The 19218-nt window shown below is 41.9% G+C and overlaps 1 protein-coding gene across 4 annotated transcripts in view; it reads right to left on the bottom strand.

Annotated features, from left to right (window-relative positions):
* Positions 1-363: 363 nt before the first annotated feature.
* The window catches only part of Cep135 (centrosomal protein 135), a 60510-nt gene continuing 41655 nt past the window's right edge, over positions 364-19218 (bottom strand). For 3 of the 4 annotated variants that reach the window (XM_057772719.1, XM_057772718.1, XM_057772722.1), the window contains 8 exons: positions 18225-18393; positions 16842-16952; positions 16346-16531; positions 10778-10987; positions 9721-9923; positions 8625-8729; positions 5540-5677; positions 364-2534 (listed from right to left, as the gene is read on the bottom strand). In XM_057772719.1, the coding sequence (XP_057628702.1) occupies positions 5575-5677; positions 8625-8729; positions 9721-9923; positions 10778-10987; positions 16346-16531; positions 16842-16952; positions 18225-18393 (1087 nt within the window). In that variant the 3' untranslated portion in view covers positions 364-2534; positions 5540-5574. Of the gene's footprint in view, positions 2535-4841; positions 4885-5539; positions 5678-8624; positions 8730-9720; positions 9924-10777; positions 10988-16345; positions 16532-16841; positions 16953-18224; positions 18394-19218 lie in introns of those variants that run through there. The other variant, XM_057772721.1, reaches the window with a different exon arrangement.

The raw sequence follows: 19218 nt of genomic DNA, 5'->3' as shown, positions 1-19218 counted from the left end.
TAGACTCTTCTAGATGCGTGAGAAGGTATGGGTGTGTGATAAACTGCAACGAGGTGGGAAGATGTCACAGAGTAAGGCAACTGCCCATAAAAAGTATTTACAGTGAGGAGACTTTGTAACTATAAACACACCTTAATGCATTTTTCTCACAGTGTACCTAATAGGAACTTATATTTTGAATTAACTGGAAATGAATGAGTTATTTTAAAAGGTGGCTGGCACCTAATTGAAGGATTTTCCCAAATCCCATCATGATGAAGTCCGATTTGAGTAAATTCTACTTAATTTCAGAATTAAGAATATTACTAACACAAAATTATAAAACATATTGGAAAGAAAGAGGAGGCAAATTGGTAGGTATGTTTATTGCTAAATCTATAGTCAAGTTCCATGATTTAAAATTATTTAAAACAAAAGTATAAATATCTATAAAAAACACGGTACTTTAAATTAAAATCGTTTTTTCAAAACCTTAGCATGATGGTTATAAAATAACAATTATGAGAATGACACATTTATAATTACAGAAAACATTAAAAATGAACACTAACAAAGTGTGTCTTGCTGCTGATTTGGGGGAAAGGGTGGGGACAATTTTTTTTATGTGTATTTACTAAAAGATTTTCCACCGACACTGCACATGCCCCGCCCTTTGGCATTTTGTCATAAAACATGAATTTACTCAAAGGAGACAGAATGGTGGAGAGTAAGTTGTTCTGCACTCAAACACGAAGTAAACAATTGTCAGGGGCACGTCCGGAACGCCCAGGCACTAGCTACACAAGAACACTACCTGCCTCCTCGGACACGAACACGAAACTCGCTTTAGTAATCTAAGAAGAAACAAACATGTTGTCCGTGGTTCATCTCTCACCTGTCTATGCTGACTTTGACATTCTTTCTTGGTCATAATGAAATCTAGTTTGAAAAGGATTTTCTTCACAGGTGAGCAGTTGAAACACAATTAGTATTTGTAGCTTACACTCTATTTTGGACTTCTGCTCTTTCCTTAATGTTTGCATACACCTAAATTCTTTAAAATGACAACCTTGAAAGTGACAACCTTGAAACTAAAAGCTGTTTTCAGTTTATATGCCATGGGAATGGTGTTTACATACTATTTGGAAAGGCTGGGTTACATTACACATGGTTAGAAGCCACATATAGGTATTATCAGATACACACTGGACTTTTAGCAAAAATATTTTTTCTACATTTACATTATATACATTCATATTCTGAAATTTTAGACTAGTATGTTGAGGAATTTAATTAGTTAAAAATGCCCCCAAATTTCCATTTTATTATTTAACAAAACTCTGAATATATTTTAACTTAATTCTAATAAAATATTGTACCATGTGAAGAGCCAAAATAATAAGGTCTATCATAGATAAATGTTATTTTTTCCACCATAGTTCTTCCAGATTGGAATAATTAATTACACATGGCAATAACTACTTTATCAAGAGTTCTGCCAGTGGGGTCACTAGGTACATAACAAAGTTATCTCTTTAAAAGGCTCGATGAAGGAAATGTCCTACAGACTAGGATTCTACATCCAGGGTAATGTTCTTCAAAGTTAATGGTAATATAAATGATTTTCAAGCAAGTAGCTGAACTTATTGATCTCCAGTAGATCTGAACCTTCAGAAATAACAAAAACATCTCAGGAAAAAGAGAAATGTTAGCAGTTAAATTTTTGGCTTTACAAAACATGATGGTTTAAATGAGAAATGTACCCCATAGGCTGAGATACTTGAACACTTTGGGGAGGTTTAGGAGGAACAGACTTACCGGAGCAAATATGTTCCTGGGGGAAGGGCTTTCAGAGTACAATTTCTCTCTACTTCCTGTTCACTCTCTTCTTTGTGCTGTGGTAAAGATGTGATCACCCAGTTTCCTGCTCCTCCTTGCTTTGCCTGACACTTCCCTGATGGACTCTATTTCTCTGGAACCATAAGTTCAAATAAACTCTTTCTTTTATTAAAAAAATAGAGTTGTGAAACTAAGACTATATTTAAATATATTCCCCTGGATGACAGACAGCAAATGTGGATTGATGCTACCTAAGAGAAAAGCATCAAATGAACCATTCTCTTATCTGATCATGCTACAGGCTATAACACAGGTATGAAAAACAAGCACATCCAAATAAGGGAAGAATATTTACATGCATATATTATGGCTCAATAAGAAACAGATTATTAAAGCATAATATGAGTATATTAAATTAATTCACAGTATAAATACATTTTAAGGAGTAATTTTAGTTGTGAATAATAAAAATACACATATCACATCAGTTAAGCACTATTATTAATACATATTTTGTTTTTCACATATATGAAAATATATATGTAGGGCTCTTCTAAACTAAGCATTTTTACATAAATATCCACTGATTTAAATAAAGGTTGACAGAGGTAGAATCTGTGTCACTGTTCATGATTCGCAGGAACAAGTACTTCAAATATTTCATTACTCTTGTGCTCTTACAAAAATCCACATGGGAACTCACTGAAAACCATTATCTGTGAATGAAGAGAAAAATGATAAAGTTACTCAACATATTAAAGAAAAACTTAATTCAATGGTGTTTCAAATTACAGTCTCTAATAAAAATTTGTTTCCCAAATCTCATCATGTTTAGGGAGCACCAGTCTATGTGAAGACTTGGGGTTGCTGATGCAGGGTCCTCGGGTGCCCGGGTGACACTGGGATAGAAGAAGAAATGCACAGTTGGTCTCTGCCCCACCCCCATACCAGGCACAGGGCTCCCAGGAGGTACTGGAGCAGTGGGGTGATTCTGGGATGCTGATGAGGAGACCAATGGCCGAGGACTTTAGGGGAGGGGCTGCCCACCAGGCAGGTGATGCTGGGTAGAGGAAGAAGGCCAAGGGCCCAGTCACCAGTGCTGATGATGTGTCAGTGTGCTATGCCAGGTACTGAAGTCTCTGTAAAGGCCCAAGGGTACTAGGGTTGGAGACCGTCCAGAGAGCTGGACACTCGAAGTTGTACCTGGGAGGGAATGGAAGCCATGCGCTTTATGTTTGTTTGGCCGTTCATTTGGTATCTTTTGTAGTAACTGGGCAACCTGAGCCCCTGGCAAATTCCATCAACCTGGGAGGGAAAGCTGTGGGACCCTAGGTTTAAGAGCAGAAAGGTCAGAAGCACATCCACCTAGGGCTGTACTTGGCACCTGGTGAGGGGAGGAGTCTTGTTGGCTGATCCTGACCAATGGGATCCGGCGCTGTCTCCAGGCAGAGCAGTTTAAAGGAATGAAATTATAGCACACCTAGTTGCTGTGTGATGGAGAATTAATTGTCAGAAGGGTTGTGTTGAGTGTGTGGCAGCAGGAAAAACAGGCTTTCCTATCTCCTGTGGTGTTAGTAAAAAGAAAATAAGAGCAAAAATTGGTTATATATTTTTACTACTAGAGACACTAATCTGAGAAACTATTCCATGTGTAATTTGTCTCTGAGTGCTCACTGGAGAAATCCTTTAAAATTAGCTTTAGCGACATCACCCAGAAACATCTACAAAAATGGATTACTGGCTAATAAACAAGTTGGATCATTGAGAATTGTCAATTACTACAAAATTAAAAGTTGTGACTCTGTTAACAGCTGTAAAGGTTTTCTAACACATGTAGACCAGGAGGGCTGTAACTCTGGAAATGGAAAGAGTGTGGTGAGGGTGTGGAGAGCCAGAGCCTAGAGCAGGGCTGAGGGTACCAACAGTGGAGCTACGTGGACCACGCTCTGCAGAGGGGGCTTGATGGTATGAAATATGAGGGCCTGCCTTCAAATCCCCAGCACACACACACACACACACACACACACACATATGAGCTAGACCCTGAGCAACCCCAGAGCTGGGGGAATGAAAAAAAAAAAAAAAAAAAAAAAAGACGGATTTTGGGGGCTCGCTGACCAGCCCAATCTAACTGAAATGGTGAGCTCCAGGTTCAGTGAGGATGCAACCACTCAAGGTGAAAGAGAAAAGTCAATGTTGTAAGAATATAAACACCAAGGCAAAAAGTAGCAACCAGGCACCATGAGAACAGGGCCCTGAACACTGGCCTCAGGAGGTGAAAGCAGAGTGACCTTTGTCCGGTATGGAGGTGGAGCAGAGACCAACTGTGCATTTCTTCTTCTATGAGAACTTTGAGCCTCTGAGGAAATGCTTACTATCTTCTAGACACAGCACTTCTGTTAAAATAGGCAAAGAGATGCACACTTTAAAGAAACTGACTCAGCCATTTCTGTCAGTGAGTCTGCATTCTTCAGTTGTTATCTGTCAAAGCCAGGGTCTGACTCAGGCTATCTCCAGGAATTAGTACCAACCCTTCAACTCTGCCCCAGCCAAAGGTATCTAACATCAGCTACCTGGGACCAGATCTTCACGTCCATGGAAGCTTGGACATGAGTGACCTCAGCAATTTCAGCCCTAAGTCTATACTCAGGGTGCTCTTCCTAGCAGCTACCAAATGCCCGTCAAGCCGAGTGTAAACTAATGGTGTAAGGGCACATCAGGGTACTTCACTGCAATGATAATAACCACCCAGAGCACACATATCAGTGGCTGGATCTGACCAACGCACCGAGAATAAGAGTCCAGGCATGCACAAATGCACTGATAAAATCCGAAAACGAAAAAGAATCTAGGCTTTACCACTGAAGATGGCTGCTTTCAGAGTAGAGCTTGAGGCTGGAACCAAGCAAGGTAACACGTTCTCTTTGTCCCAGTGAGCCTCCTACAGCTCCTTTTCTTGATGGTCTGCTTGAGGCAGGGTCTCATGTAGCCTAGGTTGGCCTCAAACTCACTATGAGCTGAAGATGACTTTGAACTCCTGACTTTCCTGTTTCCACCTCCTAAGAACTGGGAACATAGTTTTCTGAACTCATTCTGCGATCCGTTTCAAACTCTTACTGTTCTTTCTCTGTCTGGTCCCGACAATTCCTGTGTGGCTCAGACACAGCAGTGAGGCAGGGCCACCACAGACAAAGTCTTCACTCAACTCCTCTGTATCCACCTACAGTCAAGACAGACTCAGGGCCCTTCTGAGTTAGAGTGGAGCCTACATCCGCATGTAACCTCACCTCCACAGACTTTGTGTGCCCCATCCTTCCTTTCAAACCTTTCTCCCACACTGTCCCCCTCAGCCCCCCATTCCTGCCGAATGGAGTGCACTGTGCCTCACCAGCTGTCTCGAAGCCTTTCCCACTTTCATCAGGTGTCATTTGTACACTGAATTTGGTACTTGATTGTATCACCCTTGTCATCTCATACTTCCTAGTACTCCCCTGCGGGGCTAAGAATGAACCCAAGGTTGCTGCATGCCACATTCCTAACCCTTCCCTTTTCAGCTGGGTACAACTGACACACAGTGAAAGGCATGGATCACATCCTCAGCTGCTGTGCCACCAACACATGACCATTTCCGTTACTCCAGGTAGTTCCCCTCTCTAAGCCATCTCTTTGCTCTGACAGGAATGACAATTCCAACTTTTTTACAACTACAGATTAGCCTTACCTGTCCTTAGTATCCGATACATAGCTTTCTGATAACTATGCATTTATCTGTTCAGGAGACTGTATAGGAGATTTCAGAGTAGAACTCAGAGGTGACGTAGGAAGACCATGCCGGCGCATCTCCTGGATTGCTCGCTCTCTGTTGGTGAAGATCACAGAAGAGAGTCTATGTAAGCACCATGCAAAGCCAAAAAGTGGCTATTGGGGTTATTGGTCAATTAGGTAACACCTACCAATGTAATTAGCATTTCTACCCGCTTCATTTTGGGTTAGTTTGTTTTGTCTTTGAAATGGAACCTTACTATGTTACCCAAGCTATCTTAGACCCAGGGGCTCAATTGATTCTCCCACCTTAGTCCCTCAAAGAAGCTGGGACTGCAAGTGGATAGGATGCCTGGCTTAGCCTTATATACGTTTACCAAATCTGCAGAATTTTTATTTATATGTATGGGCGTCCATGCACAACACACAAGCCCGGTGCCTGTGGAGATGAGGAAATGGCCGAGTCACTATGTAGGTACTGTGTCCTCTGGGCAAGCAGCCAGGGCTCTTAACGACTGGACCGTCCTTCCAGTCCCAATTTGTAGTTTATTTTTTCAGTAATATGTAAAATATTTCATTTAAAAGATTAGAAGAAATTGTTTAAAGCAAAATTATGCTACAGCCAAGTCATAACATTATGACATCAACAAAATAATATATTAAAAACGATCACAATATATCTACTAAAAAAAGTAGGATATCAAGTATACATTCAGAAACATACAAATCCACACAAGCTGGCCAGGGTGGCACACGTCTGTAATGCCAGCACTTGGGGGGCAGAGGCCGAAGGAGAGAGACCTTGTCTCTAAAAACGAAACCAAAGCAAACAAAAACAAAAACCAATATACAACTACATCTTAAATGAAAGATATTAATAGTGATTCTGGAAGAGCTTACTTTTTTCATTATGTTTTAAAATACATTTAAGAATTTATTTCTCAAGTGTTCTGTTGACAGGCAGCTTCCTTGCCTTTACGCCGTTTATGACATCCAGCACAGTTGAGCACCTCAGTTTCACGCCTTGTCCTTTCCTGGCTCCCCTTCTGCCCGCACTGCCATGTCTTAGTTCTTTATCGGATGCTCTGCATCTGCCTGTTCTCACATCCGTGCTGGTCTCCAGGGACTGGTTACACAGTCCTTAGTGATTCCAGCTGAGGGGGAATTCATCCCCCCAAAAGTAAATAAAATTCTACCCCTCCCCTTACAGACTTCTTCTCGGCTTCTTGAGATAGTCTTCTGCTTTGTAGAGGAGGCTGGCCTCAGGCTCACAATCCTCCTACCTCAGCCTACTGAGTCTGAGGATTACAGGTATGCCCCGTCATGCCTGCACACACTATTTACATTCATTCTCGTGTGTGTGCATATATCAACTTAAAGCATTTAAATGTCTGTGTATGGAGCAACCACATATCACTTGTCTGTCACTAACTTGTCACTGAAGGCTCAGCACAGTGCTTCCATGCTGGACGCTTCCTTCCTCTGCTCCTTCTCTCATCTCTCTTTGCAACTCTAGCCTTCTCTGTGCTCAAATCTCCCAAACATCTGAGATAAAAGAGCCCACTTTCCCTGTCACATTCTTCCCTGGTGTCTGGAGTCTGCCAGTGCCCACTGTCTACTCTATGGCTCCACAGTCTCTGGCCTGGGCCTTTTCTTGAGCTACTCAGTACATCTTTCCTTCCTAGAGAGGTTCCTCAAACCCTTTCTTTCCTCAATATTACCCTGTCAGAGAAACATAGAAGGCTTTTTCCTCTCCAATTTCTCCCTCACTCCAAGAAATGTAAACAAACACACAGGACCCTGCTAGTGTACTGTGGCCTCTGAGGGATTAAGTAGTGGAGCAACCAGATTATTTTCCTGCTTCTTCCCACCCACAAGAATCAGGTTCTGTCTTGAGGGTGGGGTGACAGGGCCCATGAGAATGTGCCACTTCGTCTGACAGTAAAGAGTAGGGAGGACATGTTTTTGAGGCCCAAGGATTCTCTGAGGCCATAGAGAGCATGACTGAGGTTACCGAAAAGTGCAGCCACCACTAAAGAAGGAGACACTATTTATTACATACAGTCTAGCACTCTACCTTCCAAGTTCAAACAAATCACCATGGTTTTCAAACCACTGTGGCAATCAAGCCCACTTCTATCTAAAGCAACAACTACTGACATCACAGCGGATCCCCTGTAGACTTAATACAACGTATCACTCAGGTTTAGATGCAAATGGGAAAGATAAAATTTTTAAAATGATCTAATAAGCAGTTTTAGCCAATTTGAGAACAAACCTCGGGTGTCTAAGAAAGAGCAACAGAAAAATATAACTTGGCTGTTGACTTTCAAATTAGACTTTGATTATAATTCATTTCTTTTTGGACACTGGTCTCCCAGGGTGGCTCTTAAGCTCATGATCCCTCTGCCTCAGCCTCCTGAATGCTGGGACACAGGTGCAAGCCACTACATCTGGCGTGGTTTCCCTGCTAAAGCAGGTCTCATAGCTGTAATATTTAGGGACTCAATGTTTTAACATGAAGTAAATGAACTGAACTACGAGCATGAAAATAATTAGGGAGCAGGGAATACATTACAGAGGTTAAGGGCTTTGGACTGAACAGATATGTTTGTATTTAAGCCATGGCTCTGTCACGTACAAGTGTGATCATATAGGCAGATACTGGGATAATCAGACAAGTGTGGGGTGCCCAGCTCATAACTGCTAGCTGCACTTATGACACGATCATCATCATCTCATGATAATATGCTTCCAAATGCACTGTATCTGGGGGACTCTTGCAGGGACCTTGGTTATGTCACCATCTAGACTTGACTGTCACCCTGCAGAATGCTCCAAGAAGCATGTCTACAGCAGCGCTCTTTTCATTACTGCAGGGATTCTGTCTCTTACAGAATCTTTTACTCTATGAGAGAATTCGCTAAGAAATTTATTTTATGTATTAATACTAAAGAAATTTGCTATTTGCAAGTCATATTACTCTTTGAGTAGGCTAGAAGATATGCAGGAATACTGTTTAATGTCAAAAAGAAACGTCTTACCGTTCATATCTCTCATTTGAAATCTGCCTTTTCAGAGCATCACAATCGGCCTGCAACTGTGTCACTTTAGCTCGAAGCATAGCGGTTTCTCGGCTCTGGGTAGTTCTTAAAGACAAATGCAAAGACCTCAGCAATGAGAAATGAACGACACGTCTTGTAGAATCAAGTGCAAATACAAATGGAGGTGATGCTAAGAACAGACAAGGATCCTGGCTTTCCAACATGGCCCTCTCAGATACGGGGCTTCTTCTGCACTCTGCAGGTTTACTGCCAGCTACACAGCTGGTAGCACGTGCTACATGTGCAGCAGACATGAGAACTAGAAACAGGATGTGAAATACCTTCTGTGATTCTTCCTTGCCTCTTGCCTCAGGAAGAACATTGTTTTCAGCTCCCCAAGTCCCTGCAAAAGGCCCATTCTTCTCCATGTTCTCTACCCCAGGCTTTTCTCTTCTAGGACCACATCATCTCCAGTCTCCTCAAGGGAGATGAGCACACTCGTGAAGACCAGACTAAGCCTTTCCCATCTCTCACCCTGAACGCTTTCCCCCACCGACACCTTCACTCACTCATCAAACTCAGGTTCTTCCTGAAGCTCACTCCTCCCCTCCCTCTCCCATGGCACCACCTTGGAGACAAGACGCACCCATCTACAGTCTCAAACCCGTCTCCTGAGCTATTCCTCTGGATGTCCGGAAATAACAGACAAGAAAGTCAGCTACAGTGATTTTTTCACTTTCCCACAGTGCCCTTGCTGTACAAGAGGTGAAAAGGAAATTGTGGTTAATACTTCCCCACACAGGTTGCTCCAGGATGCTGTGTAATGCCTGTGTTCTGACAAATAAAGCTTGCTTGGAGCCAGAGGGCAGAGCTAGCCACTACCTGACCACAGAGGTTTGGACGACTGTAGAAAGAGGAGACAGGAAGAGGTAAGGCGGGCCTGAGAGAGGATCTTTTGGACATAGGTTTTGGGGAGGGGGGAAGAGACTGTGGCTGCTCCCCTGTTTCTCTGATCTTCCAGGTTTTTACCCTGATATCTGACTCCTGATTTTTATTGTTAAGATTAGGTAGATTAGCCCTTCACCAGGACACTTACAGTTTGCTCTCGGAGAGGTTAAGCTTCTCCTTCAGCAGCTGGATTTCTGTGTCCTTCTCATGCGAGGTTAAATGGGAATGAAATTCTTTATCTCTGTTTGTAGCTAACAACGACTCCAGATTTTTAATTGTCTGTCTCTCACTTGTCAGTTGTTTTTTCAACAGTTCTGATTCGGATTTTACATTTTCTAATTCTGCTATTGCCTACAGGAAAAACAAAGATAAATTTAGTAAAAATTTAGGCTTAGTCTGAAAATTATTTATATCTTTCAATATAATAGTGATTGACAGCAATTGTTTCATTTTTAAGTACTGGTTGAAGACTTCAAAACGTTTCTTAAGCCATAAAAAGAGCCTAACAATTTTAAAGTTACCTTTGCTACTTTTACTAAGGACTTATTCGGCTTTAAGGCATACTTCACCCTCCAATGATGACCACCCCCATCCACCAGTTAATGAGCTTCTACAGTCTACGCAGTACGCATGCTCTTTGACTACACATTCAAGTCAGTATTGTAACTTCTCAGTGTGTGGCCTGGCAAGTGAACCCTACAGATATACTGTGAGAGCACACATCAGCTTGTTCAAAGTTATGCCTCAACTTGGGATGGGGAAGTCCAGGATTTAGTTAGTTAATAATTTAAACGCCTTGAGATTTTTTTATCAATAAAAATTCTTAGAAAAAAATGAACTGTTTAGTCTTTCAATCAAATTTTACTTCTAAACAGAAAAAGAATATTTGTTCCTGATCTACAGTTAGAAAATGCCTAAATTTCTTAAGGACCATCTATTGAAAACCCAATTTTATCCTTTTAGCATTGGGACAAAACCCAGAGCATCACGCACGGAGGCGAGGACTCCACCACTGAACTGCACTCCAGCTTATCCTTGTGCTTGACAGACAGTCTTGGCAGAGAATCCATAGCCAAATCCAGTTATCGAAACCTTGCTGTCAAAATGAACTAACAGAGAACAACTCATGAAAAAGGAACGTAAAGAAAAACCGTGTCTGAGGGCTCCACAAAGCAAGGTGCCCAACAATCTCTCCCAGCACCTACCCTCTCCAGCTCAAGGCTTTTGGAATTCAGCTGCTGGGTCATGAGGTCCTTGCCAGAATCGAGCTTAATGCAAAGTTCTCGGAGAGATGACAGGTCACTTAGCACTGTTGCTTTCTCGCTTTCAAGAAGTCGTAGCTCTTCTTCTAACCGTGACATGGCTTTGGCCATTGATGAAATCTGAGACTCGTAAGCATGATGTGCATTGATGTGCTGAGGAAAGAAAGCAAAACATAAAAGTAATGTAATCCAGTCACTTGAAGTGCAAGCCTGCAAAGACAGCTTCAGGATCCTGTGTAGCCGCAAACTTCCTTCAGAATAACAAGTGCTAATTCTTGCGTATGCTAAAACATTCTCAGGAAATAATGTGCTATTTTAAGAAAGCCTAGTTATTCTCAAAAGGAACAGCATATAATTTATTAATTATAATAACTAAATAATTCATGTATACATTTAGAAGATATAAAGATAAAAATGATGCTAAAATAATATGACTGTTTTAAAGAATTTTTCTTCATAAATAGCCCTTGTTATAATAGCATTTTCCTATTAAATAGTAACATAATTTTAAATAAATATATTTATATATAATTCCAATTCATTCTTTTAAATTCTAAGTTTTAAAACTAGGGTTTATTTTAATACTAAATACCTGAAATTTAGTCTCATTTCACTGGCCACTTTATAAGATTTTAGTAATTTTGGAATAATGAACAAAAACTGAAATACAGATAAAAGACTTTCCTAAAATAACCCACACTTTAAACTTTTTATCCTTTAATTTTATGCAATAATCATGAATTTATATAAGGTCCACTTTGGTGTTTCAGAAAAGCAGCCACTCTTAAAAAGCAAAATGATGTTAGCAGAGTTCACAGAAATCAACCAATTAAAAACCAATATTGTGCGATGAAGATTATTAGACATCATAGCTACAGAAAGGTAACCATTTGACGCTTCCATATTAGTACACTGGGCAAACAGCAGTTCCCCAAACAAAGGAGACATAAGCACAGGAAGCAGGCTAGCAGTGCAGCTCCCAGGCAGGACACTTTCCTAGCATGCAGAACCCCAGAGGTCCAACCTCAGCACTATAAAAACAAACAAAATAACAAAACAAAACCCTCTAAGAACCCGTTTTTTTATATCACGTAAGAATATTAGCAGTAATAAAGAATGAAGGAATATTCCTGAGAAACTCTTACAAGCAGAAAAGCATTTCATTAGTAAAGAATATGTAGTCATCCTATAGTTTGGGGCCTGTTATTCCGGATTGCTGCAAACTGGGTGTGCTGGTTTGACTTGGTGGTCCCACACAGGCTCATACAGTTGAACCTGGTCCCCAGTTGGTGGTGCTCTTGGAGAGCTATGAAAATTTTGGGACAATGAGGCTTGCTAGAGAAAATAGGTCACTGGGGATGGGCGTTCAGAGGTCATGGTCTTGCCCACTCCCTGCTCATGTTTTCTGTGTGTGGTTGAAGGTGTGAACTCAGCTTCCTACTCTGGCCTCCTGCTGCCACGCCTCCCTCCACCCATTATGGATTTTCCTCTGCATCTGGAAACCAAAATAAACTTTCTTCCTTAAGTTCCTTTTGGCCATGGTATTTATCACAGCAGAGGAAAGTCACTAAAAATACTGACTACCATCCTTCCCCTTCGGATCTGGAGGCTGCAAACCATTATTTGTTTTAAGAGACTTTTTTTAAAAAAAAAAAATAAAAACTTTACGTCTTATGGGTATTTTGCTTGCAACTCTGTACACCATGTGCATGCAGTGCCCACAGAGGCCAGGAGAGGGCTTCAGATCCCCTTGAAACTGGAGTTTCCCACTGCTGTGAGTCAAGGGGCATCAAACCCAAGTTCTCTGAAAGGGCAGCCAGAACTCTTAACTACTGAGCCATTTCTCTAGCCCTGCAAATCCAGATGCTAAGTTATCAGGACTAGCTCCTTCTAGAGACTCTGAAACAGATGACTGAGTGTCTCTCTCCTAACTCTCTTTGGTGTTTGCCTTGTAGATATCTCTGCCTCCTCCAATTTCACAGTGCTCTCCCATGTCCCAAATTTCCCTCATCTTAGAGAGACGTGGATGTCCACTGGATCATGCTCTATCTTAGCCAGCATCTTCTAATCTTAACCACATCTGCAAAGACACTGCTTCAACAAGGTCACATCTGCAGGCACATAGGCATTCAAAGTAATTTTCAGCAGTCACGGTTCCACCTATTCTGACGCCCAAAGTATAGATCCTTCTCAAGCACGAGACACCTGCATGGTATCTAAAATTCTTTAATTGACTAGGTTTAATATTCTGAATGTGTTTACTGTGGGGTGGAGGCATGCATGTTGAGATCAAAGAACACCTTGCAGCACTCAGTGGTGTCTTCCCATCATGCGGGACCTGGCTTTGTGGCAAGTCCCTTTTCCCAGTGCACCAACTTGCTGGCCCGCATCCACGATAGCAGCACAAACTCTCATATCCTTAGGCATCATCTAGATGAGATATGAATATGACTCCGGTGTGCTTTGGGTAACACTTTCCTCTATCTGCCGAGCTCTAACCCTAGAAAACAGGTTGGAATGTTGAACACAGCACAGATGGCTCTTTCTACAGGAGAGGAGGAGGAATACGGTGGCTAGCGGTTCTGTCAGTCAGCTTTCAACACTGCGAGAAATTCTGAAGAAGCATTTGGAAGGACAATTCTGTTTAGGCCTCAGTTTTAGAGATTTCAGCCCATGATCACTTGGCCACACCAGTTCCGGGTTGCAGTGAGGCAGTAAGCGTATCATGACAGGAATGCATGGCCAAGGAGTCCACTCACCCCACTGCATCAAGAAAAGCAAAAGGGGGCTAAGGAAGGACTAAGGTCCCACCATCCCCTCAGAGATGTACCCAGTGAGCTAACTCCTTGTGAGCCTCCAACCCCTTGCAGTAACATTACTGGATGGTGACCAAGTCTTTAGCCCACAGGTCTTTAGGAGATGTGTGAGATGCAAATCAGAACCCTAGTCCCAGGTAAGCTTGCAATCAAGCAGGGCAACTTCTATTCGATTTCAAGTCTTAAGAGTAATTATCTGTGACACTAATGCACTGTCCCCTGGGCCTCCCAGCATGGTCTCTTTCTTAATCCTCAGGGACACTGGCACTTCCTATACCTGCAATCCTAGATTCCATGTCCTCTGGCTTCTGGTAGCAGTGAAGACCCACCAGCCTCTGAGCTGCCCTTGGGAGCACCACTGTGGCTTCTGAGACACTCTTAGAGTCATTCTCCCTTTCTTAAAGGTGACTAGCCACCAGAAGACAAGAAACCAGTGTCCCATCTTCACCTAGGAAGACGCCAGGGGCCCAACAGCTTTTCTTTCCTTTGCTTCATGTCTGTCCCGTCTGATCACAGCTGGCAGTCTCCGCTGAGATGGCTGGCTGGACCTATGGCTGCCATTCTGGGTTACCTAGTCACACTGCCAGGCTGCCTGCAGGGTATTATGTGGATGGACATGCTGAAATACTTCTGAAGGCCATTAAGTTCCGGTTCCTTCTGCACCCTCTCTCATAATAAGGCTTCCTTCCCACACTGCGTGGACATCTCAGTTAAATGTCAAAGTTCATCTCTTCCATGTTCTAATTCTGCCATGTTCTTCATAACAAGGTCATCCTTTTCCCAGTGTCCAGTAATATGTTCTTCAATTCTATCTGAGACCTTGCTAGAAGAAATATTCCATATATAATAATACATGTATTCTGCACTTAAAGAATATCTCCTCTTTTTAAAGTTTATTTATTTAGAGACAGTGTCTCCTGTAGCTCAAACTAGCCTAGAATCAACTAAATTAATGATGATCTTGAACTTCTTCCAGCCACCACACCTACCTTACATGTATGTGGGGCTCATAGTCAGGGCTTCATGCATGCTAGGCAGGCATTCTACCTTTATGAAGCCCACAGTATCGAAACTTCTAGAAATGATCTCTTCAAGACAATCTAGGCTTTTCTCAGCACATACTCAAAGCCTACCCAGTTCTATTACCCAATTACCCGATTCTAAGACTTCCATATTTCCAATGTCTGTTACCGCAGTGACTCTCTTCTTGACCCCAAATCTATATGAGTGTCCTGAAGCTGTAGCCTCAACTCTAGTGGCTCAAAACAAAAGCGTCCTCTTCATAGTTCCAGGGGCTATGAATGCAAATGTCAAATGACAGTAAAGTTGGTTCCCTCTGCAGAGTCTAAAACAAAATCATCCCATGCCTGCATCCTTGGTTCTTGAAGTTGCCAGCTGTGAGCCCAGCAACAATCCTGCCCTGGTCTGTGCATGGTGGTTGTCCCCATGTCTTTGTCTAAAAAGCCATTGTTTTGTAAGGGTCTTAGACTTGGCCTCATTTACTTGATTATATATACAAAGACACTACTACAAAATAAGAGACTAAGGTTTTGGACCTTAATACATATATATTTTGGAGGTTCTAACTCTGTGCACTACAGAGTTGTTACTTTTTTCTGAAAGATGTAAATAAGAAAATTATACTAAGAAAAAATGGGCAATATATTTACATCAAAATAAGATTTCTTATTAATTTAACTGACTTCCAAGGGTATTAATAAAATTTTTACTCAACTGTCATTATAATGAAAGCTTATTTATGTCTAAATGCTGGATCAGGAATACTGCTCTTCCTCCTGACCCATTTCTCTAGCCCTTTGCTAGTCATTTTATCACAGCAACCAGGCCAGTAACTAGCACACCATGTCAACAGTGATGGGGCTGTCAGGATCCAAAATGTGGAAATAACTTAACCAGAAGGTGAATGGCTAAGCCACATTTTAATGCCTATTATTCAGCTTCAGAAAAGGTCAAAACATGATTCAAGGGAGATAAGTTCCGAGATGAAGTGAGCCTGGGAGGATGGAAGTATTCGCACACCAGGGTGGAGATTAGTGCAGTGTTACAAATACACTAATGCTGTAGAATCTCACACTTGAGAGGAGATAAAAGGCAAATCTCATGTCGCCTACTGTGGTAGTCTGAATGTAACTGATACCCATACACTCATAGGGAGTGACACTATTAGGAGGTGTGGCCTTGTTGGAGAAAGTGTCACTGTGGGGGTGGGCTTTGAGGTGTCCTATGCTCAAGCTACACCCAGTGACAAAGTTCACTTCCTGCTGCCTATAAATCAAGATGTAGAACTCTCAGCTCCTTCTCCATCACCATGTCTGCCCACATGTTGCCACCATGATGATAATGGACAAAGCCTCTGAAAGTGTAAGAGCCTTAATTAAATGCTTTTTTATGTAAGAGTTGCTGTGGTCATGGTGTCTCTTCACAGCAATAGAAACCCTACCTAAGACAGCCATGTCTTTACTATAATGACAAAGGGAACGGGCACTCAAGCAAGTTAGGAGCGTCAGTAGCAGAGGGTTAGCTTTGAGCTGGAGCTCAGCAGTGACCACAGCCTCACTGGTGCACTGTCTCTGAGTGTGTCACTTACTGAGTGGTTTCTCCATTAGACAGCGGCACCTTACCTCCTGGACTGTCACTTACTGAGTGGTTTCGTCACCAGACAGCGGCACCTTACCTCCTGGATCTCCTTCTCGAGGAGCTCCACTCGCTCTCGAAGGTGTCTTCTTTCTGTGTCGATGGACAGCAGCTCCAGGCGGACTGAGCTACTCTCCCCTTCAGCTTGTTGGGCTTTGATCTCCCAGTCCTCAGCACGGTTGTGAAGCATCTGGAATCTGTCTAGCAAGTCTTTGTTTTCATTTTCCTGGTTTAAGAACAATTATGTTATTTCTAAGTCAGTACTGTCAATAGGATATCTATATCACAGACACACAGACAAACACACACACACACACACAGGACTGCTTGAATTTAGAAAACATCAGTATGTGTACAGACACTATACTAAGATCCATGGGGAAATATAAAGTCAGTAGGAAAGACCTCTATTCTCAAATGTCTAATATGTAATATCGAATCTCAAATGTCCAATACATAATACTGGAGGCAGAATTAAAGGCAAAGAGAGCTCTTAGAAAGCCAGTCTTAAATGCAAGCCAAACACTCTTATTCACCTTTGCAGCCATGAGGCTCTCCCATCGTGACACCTCCGTGATGTACTTGTGAACTCTGCTCTTCATCTCTTCCTTCTCTTGTACTGCTGTTTCTAATTCTATTGAGATTTCCTGTGAGTTGGCCAAGCAGAGTCAATGTTAGCTCTAGTCACATCAAACACATCCTTTGGAATTGAAGAAACAAGGGGAAAACTTCTACTGTACTATTTTCATGTATTTCTGTGACTGACTTTGGTGCATGTGTGTGTGCGTGTGTGTGTGGTGTGTGCACTGGTGTATGGGTGAACAAACTCATGTGCACAGGTGGCGAGCAAAGGAGGACGCCAGGTTCCCTTGGTCACCACTCTCCCCACATCCTCCCGAGCAGGCCCTTCATTGCAAGTGAAGTTCCCCATTTCAGCGAGGCTGGCCAACAAGCTCCTGAGATCTGATGTCTATGACCTCCAACTCTGGGGTGACAGGCAGCCATGCCAGGCTTTTGAGTACAGGGGATTTGAACTCTGAACTTCTTACCTTCATTTCACAGCCAGCACTCTTAGTCACTCTTAGTCTTCTCCCCCTCCCTGACCTGGATTTTTCAGTAAACTTTTCCACAGAATTGCCATGACAGTCCTGATCATGTATTTGATTTTATATCATGGCCAGTTATAGTCAGTAGTTGACATTAAAAAGTTGACATATTTACAATATAATTGATACTGAATACTAAAAGTAATTTTCTAAACATAAAAGAAACTATGGGGGGGGGGGCTGGAGAGATAGCTCAGAGATTAAAAGTACTGGCTGCCCTTCCAGAGGTCCTGAGTTCAATTTCTAGCACCCACATGGTGGCTCACAACCATCTGTAATGAGATCTGATGCCCTGTTCAGCCTGTAGGAATATATGCAGGTAGAATACTGTATACATAATAAATACATTTTCAAAAAAGAAAGAAACCATTGGTCTTAAGAGCATAATGCTGTAATAAGCCATTATATAAAAAAAACTACCTTATAATATCTGCCATTAAAAATATTCTTTCATTTACTTACAGATATAGCTCTAAGACAATAGAAGTAAGTGCAAACGAAAACCTGTCACAGGCCCGTTGTAAAAAGAGAGAAGTTGCCCTAAGAGTGACGCTGCTGTCCCCACCCAATGCTATGACAATAACTTCTATCACAGAGAAGGCCATGCTACTCAGAAACAAACACCAAATGCTATTAGGTCTGGGGACACGTTAACAAAATTGTACTTGCTAACTACCACTCAGACAGCCACTGTTCCCCTCAAGGACTTACACGGCTTTCATTCAATACCATTGCATTTTAGGAGAAAATATTTAGAAGTTTAATACTTAGCAAAAATTAAGTTCCATGAAAAATCTCTGCCTGGTGTCATACCTGGTTTTCCCTTGCCATCGTGGCCAGGTCATCTTGTAACCTTCTGTTTTCCTTAAAAGAGATCTCCCTAGATTTCCCAACATCCTCCAGCTCTGTGTGAGCTGCATCGAGCTGCCGTCGGAGGCTGTTTATCTCTCGGTCTCGATTAGCCAAGGTGTCCTTTAGCTGGCTGTCAAAACGTGGTGTGGCAGTAATAAAGCATTATGGCAAACTCTAGTTTACTTCAAATAAGACTAGAACATTCTCAATAAGTGCATGAGTACACAAGAGTACAGCTGCTGCCTCTGACACTCATTAAAAATACTCAGGGACTTTAGATTCCTATCAAATAGATGCAAATAAAGCCTCAAAATACATATTCTTAGCCGGGCGGTGGTGGCGCACGCCTTTAATCCCAGCACTCGGGAGGCAGAGGCAGGCGGATCTCTGTGAGTTCGAGACCAGCCTGGTCTACAAGAGCTAGTTCCAGGACAGGCTCCAAAACCACAGAGAAACCCTGTCTCAAAAAACCAAAAAAAAAAAAAAAAATACATATTCTTATTTTACAAGTTAAGCAAACATAGCATTTTCAACTGTTAGAAACAAAATATAAAACATCATTAAATATTTAATTTTTATATTAAATTATATTATAATATGATGTTTATATTTCCATTACTATACATGTTTATATTTCCATTACTATACAAGACATAAAGGTAGGTAAAATAAATATAATTAGTGACTTTTGGTTTTAGATGGCTTTAGACCAGACACAAAATGTAAAATTTTGAGAGTGCTCAGGATAGGTTAAATTGAAGAACAAATGGGGAAACTGGCTATGAACACAATCCACGATGAGATGGACAAGACTTTCACTGATGACTACATAAGCACAAAGAGCAGGCAGATGAAAGCACAGGCAACAGGAAACAACAGAGGCAGAGAGCAAGTCAGTGCAGGGGGCTGAGAGAGCAAGGCTGCCAGTGGCAAATCCGGGAACTTCACAGGAGAC

The sequence above is a fragment of the Chionomys nivalis genome, chromosome 6, assembly GCF_950005125.1.
Source record: "Chionomys nivalis chromosome 6, mChiNiv1.1, whole genome shotgun sequence".
Taxonomy (NCBI): domain Eukaryota; kingdom Metazoa; phylum Chordata; class Mammalia; order Rodentia; family Cricetidae; genus Chionomys; species Chionomys nivalis.
This window is presented reverse-complemented; position numbering and strand designations above follow the sequence as displayed.